The following is an 8616-nucleotide window of genomic DNA, read 5'->3' on the forward strand; positions in this document are numbered from 1 at the left end:
ATATAATAATATATAATTTTAAAATTCTCAGTCTAAAATGTATTTTCAAATTCTTTAATTATTCTGAATTGGGTAGTTAAAACATATTTTGAATTTTACACAAATTCAAAATATATTTCTAGTTCTTGCCATTCAAAAAGCTAATTAATAATTAATTTACACATTTATAAAACTCCATGAATAAACCACAAGGGAAGGAAAAAAGAAAAGAAGCTTAAACTATTTTCCAACTCAAACTAATATCACGATTGCTCTTAAATGCTCAAATTTCCATTGATATTTTAATTTACATTTTTGCATGAACAAAATCAAGCAAAAGTATTTTGCATAACTAACATATTTTTTTATATACTGATATAAATTATTAATATACTATTTTTTAAATGAAGCATAAACTTACAACATACTTTTTATTCAAACATATGTTTATCATTTTTAATCTGTAGACTGCACTGATGATACACTTGAAAGGAAAGAATAGAGAAAAACAAAGACAGAGAAAAATAAATAAACTGATTTGTTTTGGTATGAAAAAAAAAGAAAAAAATTATAAATATTCACTTTCACTTTTTTATTTAAATTTCATCTTTTTAATTTTTTTTCTTCAGTCAAACATCTCCTGTATTCACCATCTTTTCTATTTGAATATCTTCTTTTTTATTTATTTTTTTCCTTCAGTCAAACATCTCCTATTTTCACCATCTTTTCTGTTTTTGTGTAGTACATTTCACTCCAGTTTGCTGAAAAACACACAATAGATGCGACTAAGGTTGTTCAAAGACTGTTGAGAAGATAATTCTTGAAAATAATTAATATATTCCCACAGAAGAGAATTTCTGGATTAGGACAAGCAAGTTGAGTGGAAGGCCTTAAGAAATGGAAATGTATGATGATAATCACTTATTTAAAATGAAACAGTTAAAAAAATAGTTTTCTCCCTCTGGTTTGAATCTGTTCCCAGTCAAAAACCCATCTTCAAGTTTTCACACAGTGTTTTTTGTCGGGAGGAAAACCACTCTCTTTCTCTCTCCATGTCTCAAAAATTTTGCCTTCTAGCTCCTCACCACATGTCACTTTCCAAGTTTTCTTTTCTTCACAGAAGAAGCAAACTGAACATTAACCCACTCAAGCACCACCTGTTCCCTCTCTTACAAGATAAGACTAACACCCAACACAGCAATACTACTAAAAAGACCAACACCAACACCAACGTTAGTTAGTGTTCGACAGTATACTGTTCCTATCTCCGTCACAGACAACAAGAAGAATGAATAATAGCAATAGAGAGAGAAAGAGTTACGAATCAGAATAAAAAGAATAGAAGAAAAAAAAAGGGTGGCAGCAGGAGCAGGAGCACGAGCTCAATAAAAGCCAGGTAGAAGAAGAGTGTGAGATAATAAAGAAAGGGCAGTGGGGAGGTCTTATTTTCATCATACGTAAAGCTGAGGAATTCGAGTTTGAGTTTTAGCCATGTCACAGAATTCTGAGGAGATAAAGACGGTTGAACAGTGGAGATGGTCTGAAATGCAAGGCCTTGAGCTTATGTCCTCTTCTGCTCCTGTTTCTCATTCACATGAATCCAACTCAACATTGGAAGAAAAAAAAGAAAGGGTAATGGAGGAGGCTTCAGTAGCCAAGAAAGATGCTTCTGCTTCTAATGGTACTTGTAGTGGTGGTGGTGGTGGTGGGGATAAGAAGGGTGAGAGCATTTCTTCTGTTCGGTTTGGTGAGCTTTTCAGATTTGCGGATGGGTTGGATTACATTTTAATGGCAATTGGAACGGTTGGAGCATTTGTACATGGTTCCTCCTTGCCACTCTTTCTTCGTTTCTTCGCTGATCTCGTGAATTCCTTTGGTGCCAATGCGAATAACTTGGACAAGATGACTCAGGAAGTGGTGAAGGTAATGATATTACAATAACAACAAACTAAGCATGATTTGGTGCGTGATGGTTTTGGTGGATTTTGAGAGTTGGAGTTCTTTGTGGTTTTGTGTTTGCAGTATGCGTTTTACTTCCTGGTGGTGGGGGCTGCCATATGGGCATCCTCCTGGGCAGGTAAATTTCATTCTAAATTTCTAACCTCCGCTCTAAATTTGGATATTTTGTTTTTGGAATTTTAGAGGGTGTGTGAATGTCGAAAGAGGTTTGGTTTTGTTGCTGCAGAGATTTCGTGCTGGATGTGGACAGGTGAGAGGCAATCAACGAGAATGAGGATCAGGTATCTGGAGGCAGCGTTGGACCAGGACATTCAATTCTTTGACACCGAGGTTCGAACATCCGATGTTGTGTTTGCCATTACCAGTGATGCTGTTATGGTACAAGATGCCATTAGCGAGAAGGTGAAGCACAAAAAGCTTGCTTTTTGCATGGGATTATACTAGTTTTTGGGTGCCCAGGGTATTCTCAACGGAGAGACAAAATCTAATTTTTCTAGATAGAGTTCATCTCTGACCACATATATAAAGGATATGTTTATCTTTGAACCATATATTACCATGATGATTTGATTATTGTTTAATGTGGTGACTGATTCTACTTTCTTTTTGTGCAGTTGGGTAATTTCATTCACTACATGGCTACATTTGTTTCTGGCTTTGTTGTGGGTTTCACTGCGGTCTGGCAACTGGCACTGGTAACCCTCGCTGTGGTCCCCATAATTGCAGTAATCGGAGGCATTCACACTACCACCTTGGCCAAGTTATCTAGTAAAAGCCAGGATGCTCTATCTCAAGCTGGTAACATTGTGGAACAGGTGAGACTTAAGGGACCCGACTCCAATCATTGTTTTGGTCTGTGTTTTTTTGTATCTGGGTGGTGATGATGTTGGGCTAAATTTGCAGACAGTTGTTCAAATTCGAGTGGTTTTGGCTTTTGTTGGGGAGACTAGAGCACTGCAGGCCTATTCCTCTGCGTTGAGGACTGCACAGAAGATTGGCTACAGGACTGGATTTGCAAAAGGAATGGGATTGGGGGCCACATACTTTGTTGTTTTCTGTTGCTATGCTCTTTTGCTTTGGTATGGTGGCTATTTGGTTAGACACCACTACACCAACGGAGGACTTGCCATTGCCACCATGTTTTCTGTTATGATTGGTGGACTGTAAGTACTGTTTCCGCCGCTTTTTCATGTTTTAGCAATCTCATCCAAACATGACTCCTCTTCGCCTGCTGAGATAATACTTTTTGTTGTGTTGTAGGGCTTTAGGACAGTCTGCACCTAGCATGGCTGCATTTACCAAGGCCAGAGTTGCTGCTGCTAAGATTTTTCGTGTGATAGATCACAAGCCGGGTATAGACAGAAAGAGTGAATCGGGTTTGGAGTTAGAGAGTGTTACAGGACTGGTAGAGTTGAGAAATGTGGACTTTTCATACCCCTCGAGGCCAGAGGTTATGATCCTCAACCATTTCTCATTGAGTGTACCTGCTGGCAAGACCATTGCTCTTGTAGGTAGCAGTGGATCAGGAAAAAGCACAGTTGTGTCCCTCATTGAGAGATTCTATGATCCTTTTTCAGGTAATACAGTGAACTCATTTACAGTCATAGTCTTTCAATATCAAGTAGAGTAGACATTCAACTAGTTAATTGAGAGGTTGAAGTTGTGGTAGTTACGAGTTTGTAATGTAATTATGTGATCTGTGTGCCTGATTACACTGTTTGGCAGGACAAGTAATGCTAGATGGGCATGACGTTAAGACATTGAAGCTTAGATGGTTGAGACAGCAAATAGGACTGGTGAGCCAAGAACCTGCTTTGTTTGCTACCACAATTAGAGAAAACATACTCTTGGGTAGGCCTGATGCAGATCAGGGTGAGATTGAAGAAGCTGCCAGAGTGGCCAATGCTCACTCCTTTATCATCAAACTTCCCGAAGGCTATGAAACTCAGGTCAGTCAATTTAGACTACTGTTGCTTTGTGAATGAAGTTGGTCCAGTAAAAATGCGTATTTGTGGTGGTGGTTGATCTTGATCATGATTCATCAACAACTCCTGTAAAATCAGTCACACCTTTCACATCATTCAGATCAAGCATGCCTTGTTTCCATCACTGCTACTCACTTCGTATAAAATAATGTATAACATATTTTGCTGAATGGTAAAATTGAAAACACATCGTGTCATAATTGTTACGGTGGGAAACTAACTTTTAATGGAAAGAGGATAATGTCTCAAGAATTTATGGCAGTTGCGCTTGGTACAAGGAAGGAGTAAAGCCTTGTAATAGTAAAATGTGAACCCCAAGTATTCAGATCTTGACTTTTAGCATATATCAATGTTAAACATAAAATATATGCTAAACAGAAAACTTGGTAAGAAATAAACATTTATATTGAAAGAGGATAGCTTCTTCGATTTTATTGCAGTTAAGGTACAAGAGATGAGGAAAGCTTATCATAGAAAAATGTGAAACCCACAAGCATACGGATCTTGACCTGGTTTCTTGTTTTTGTTGGACAATTCGGGAGTCTATAATTACACCCTCCATTATTTTAGTTAGTACTGATTGATTCGGTCAACAAGCAAAACCATTATCTTTAACTCGAGTTTTTAAAAGTCAAAAGCCATGAAGTGATTGGTCATACAATGCATTTTACAAAGATTCAGAAGGTAACATGCTTAGGTCAACAGTCCATGTGCGGGATTCCAGAGGAATTGACATTTATTATTACTTTAAAGCCGAAAACTATCAATGCATGAGATGCCCAGAAGAGAAAAAATAAGATTGACGTCAAACTCATTTTGGAAAAAAGATTAATACTTTGTGTTGAACTCAAACTCCTTTTTATTAATAACATAACAGAAGTTACCATAAAGTAATATGTGATAATGAATATATTAAAAATAAACTGCTCAGATTTCAGATAAAATATAATGCTGGAAGGTCACTTACCTTGTAATAAGACTTAGTAAATAACAGTTACAGTAGTTGAACCAGTATGGTAAAAAATGGAAATTATGTGAAATTGCAGGTAGGGGAGAGAGGCCTGCAACTTTCAGGAGGACAAAAGCAGAGAATAGCAATTGCAAGGGCAATGCTGAAAAACCCTGCAATTCTTCTCCTAGATGAGGCCACAAGTGCATTGGACTCAGAGTCAGAAAAGCTGGTTCAGGAGGCCCTTGATCGGTTCATGATTGGCAGAACAACTCTTGTAATTGCTCATCGCCTCTCCACAATTCGGAAAGCTGACCTTGTGGCTGTGCTTCAGCAAGGAAGTGTCACTGAAATTGGAACTCATGATGAGCTCTTTGCTAAAGGTGAAAATGGAGTCTATGCCAAGCTTATCCGGATGCAGGAGATGGCACATGAAACTTCTATGACTAATGCCAGAAAGAGTAGTGCTAGGTAGCTTTCACCAATGTTGATCATAGGCATTCTTTTAATGCTCTTGTTACATGTAATAGATGTTTTAAGACGATGGTGTGTTCTTTTTCAGGCCTTCAAGCGCCAGAAACTCTGTAAGCTCACCCATTATAGCACGAAATTCTTCTTATGGGCGATCACCATACTCACGCAGACTATCTGACTTCTCTACATCTGATTTTAGTCTGTCCCTTGATGCATCACATCCAAATCACAGGCCTGAAAAGCTTGCCTTCAAAGATCAAGCTAGTTCCTTCTGGCGACTTGCAAAAATGAACTCTCCTGAATGGCTATATGCCTTAATTGGTTCTGTAGGATCTGTCGTTTGTGGATCCCTCAGTGCATTTTTTGCTTATGTTCTCAGTGCTGTCCTCAGCGTTTATTACAATCCAAACCACAGACACATGATCCAAGAAATTGAAAAGTACTGTTACTTGTTGATTGGGCTATCATCGGCTGCTCTCCTCTTCAACGCATTGCAGCACTCCTTCTGGGATATTGTTGGTGAAAATCTTACAAAACGAGTGAGGGAGAAAATGCTTACTGCAGTGCTTAAAAATGAAATGGCATGGTTTGATCAGGAGGAAAATGAAAGTGCTCGAGTTGCAGCAAGGCTTTCTCTTGATGCCAACAATGTTAGATCAGCCATTGGAGATCGAATTTCAGTAATTGTGCAGAACACTGCACTCATGCTAGTTGCCTGTACTGCAGGGTTTGTATTGCAATGGCGCCTTGCCCTTGTTCTTGTGGCCGTATTCCCGGTTGTTGTTGCAGCCACTGTTTTGCAGGTTTTCTTTTTCTCACATTTCTTAGTAATCCAATTTTGTACTAGTCACTTATTATTTACAATAAATTTTGAGCAGAAAATGTTCATGACTGGTTTCTCTGGCGACCTGGAAGCTGCTCATGCCAAGGCCACTCAACTAGCAGGAGAGGCGATAGCCAATGTAAGGACAGTTGCTGCTTTTAATTCAGAAAGGAAAATTGTTGGCCTTTTCACATCAAACCTTGAAACTCCACTGCGGCGCTGCTTTTGGAAGGGACAGATTTCTGGAAGTGGATATGGAATAGCTCAGTTTGCACTCTATGCTTCCTATGCACTTGGTCTTTGGTATGCTTCTTGGCTTGTGAAGCACGGTATATCTGATTTTTCTAAAACAATCCGAGTTTTTATGGTTCTCATGGTCTCTGCTAATGGTGCTGCTGAAACCTTAACCCTGGCCCCTGACTTCATAAAGGGTGGTCGTGCCATGAGATCGGTCTTTGAACTTCTTGACCGAAGAACTGAGATTGAGCCTGATGACCCAGATGCTACCCCTGTTCCTGATCACCTTCGTGGTGAAGTAGAACTCAAGCATGTTGACTTTTCTTATCCAACTAGACCAGATATGTCAGTTTTTCGTGACCTCAGCCTTCGTGCCAGGGCAGGTAAAACTCTTGCCCTTGTAGGGCCTAGTGGCTGTGGCAAGAGTTCAGTCATTGCACTTATACAAAGGTTTTATGATCCAACATCCGGGAGGGTCATGATTGATGGAAAGGACATAAGGAAATACAATCTCAAGTCTCTTAGAAGGCACATTGCTGTGGTGCCTCAGGAGCCATGCCTATTTGCTACTACTATTTATGAGAACATTGCTTATGGACATGACTCAGCCACTGAAGCTGAGATCATAGAGGCTGCAACTCTTGCCAATGCTCACAAGTTCATATCTTCTCTGCCTGATGGATTCAAGACATTTGTTGGTGAGAGGGGAGTTCAACTATCAGGGGGACAAAAGCAAAGAATAGCAATTGCTAGAGCTTTTATGAGGAAGGCAGAACTTATGCTTCTTGATGAGGCAACAAGTGCACTTGATGCTGAATCTGAGAGATCTGTTCAGGAGGCCTTGGACCGTGCCTGTGCTGGAAAAACTACCATCATTGTTGCACACAGGTTATCAACTATTAGGAATGCCAATCTGATTGCAGTGATGGATGATGGGAAGGTAGCAGAGCAAGGCTCCCATTCGCAGTTACTAAAGAATTACCCTGATGGGATCTATGCACGCATGATTCAGTTACAAAGGTTAACAAATAACCAAGTTATTGGAGTGGCCGCAGGATCAAGTTCTTCAGCAAGAACAAAAGATGATGAAAGAGAAGGCTAAGGGATAAAGGAGTATATGCCACACACCTATTGTAATTGTTAGGCATTTTTGTTTTGACATAGTATAGTTTGTGTATCTTCCCTCACCTCCTCCCATTTAAGAATGTATCTTGTCTTTATGAATCTTATCTTACTAAGGAAGAATCACATGATCAGATTGAAACAGATAGATAGAAGCAAAAGTCTTTTAAGAATATAAGGTTTTAATATATCTTTACAAAAATACATACCAAAAAAAAATATATACAAAACATTTATTTTCATGCTAACCCTTGTATATAATGTTTATGTCATATGAAGTATGTGACTAGGCTAGTAATGTGGGTACCAGTGGTATAAAAAAAGGAGATACTAATGCATCTATTATGCTTCGGTTACTGAGAAATCGCAACATAATATGGCGTGGTGGCATTTTTGAAATTTTTACAAAAGTATGTGTCTTGGTTCATTATTAACTGAAGCAATATGGTGTATATGGTTTAGATTGTCCAAAGAACTGTTGTCATAGAGTTTGCGAAACTGACAACCAAAGATTTTTCAAGTGACATAAATCTTTCTACAAGACATATGGCCTCAGTTGTCACAAAGAATCGTTGTCATAGGGTTTGCTAAACTGTCAAGCAAAGACTTTTCAATTGACACAAATCTTTGTGTAACATCAGTTATCTATAGAATCGAGGCTATAAATCTTGACATTCCCTTTATTCAGACTGACTTTTTAGCTATCCAAATATCTATGCAGGACTTTTGGTCTCGGTTATCTACAAAATTGAAGTCTTAGTTACCCAAATATCATTAATGTCAAATTGTGTGATTTTAGAATTTATCACGTTAAAATAAACCAGGAAAAGATTATTTGAATTAGATGTTTGATATGGATGATAACACCTGTTAATTTTCTATCATGAGATGACATTTTTTATATTAAATTATTTCACACAAGTTGCCATAGTTAATTATCTTATCATGGAAATTGTAAATCTTCTGATCTCGAGGTCTGAATTGGATGCATGCGAAGATGCAACTTGTTGCTTAGAGAATAACATTGTTGATTTTAGATCATATGATTGTGTGCATGACATGGTAACTGAAAAGGATCTTGATGGAAT

General features: G+C 38.4%; 1 protein-coding gene across 1 annotated transcript; it reads left to right on the forward strand.

Annotated features, from left to right (window-relative positions):
* The first annotated feature begins 1018 nt into the window (after nucleotides 1–1018).
* On the forward strand, nucleotides 1019–7672 carry ABCB1 (ATP binding cassette subfamily B1). The gene is made up of 10 exons (XM_047300370.2): nucleotides 1019–1902; nucleotides 2002–2056; nucleotides 2165–2340; nucleotides 2553–2753; nucleotides 2842–3101; nucleotides 3199–3515; nucleotides 3664–3887; nucleotides 4970–5343; nucleotides 5435–6149; nucleotides 6225–7672. The coding sequence occupies exons 1-10, from the start codon at nucleotides 1471–1473 to the stop codon at nucleotides 7506–7508; spliced, it is 4038 nt and encodes a 1345-aa protein (XP_047156326.1). The 5' UTR covers nucleotides 1019–1470; the 3' UTR covers nucleotides 7509–7672.
* Nucleotides 7673–8616: the final 944 nt, after the last annotated feature.

The sequence above is a fragment of the Vigna umbellata genome, chromosome 8, assembly GCF_029865625.1.
Source record: "Vigna umbellata cultivar VRB3 chromosome 8, Vumbellata_1.0, whole genome shotgun sequence".
Classification (NCBI taxonomy): Eukaryota; Viridiplantae; Streptophyta; class Magnoliopsida; order Fabales; family Fabaceae; genus Vigna; species Vigna umbellata.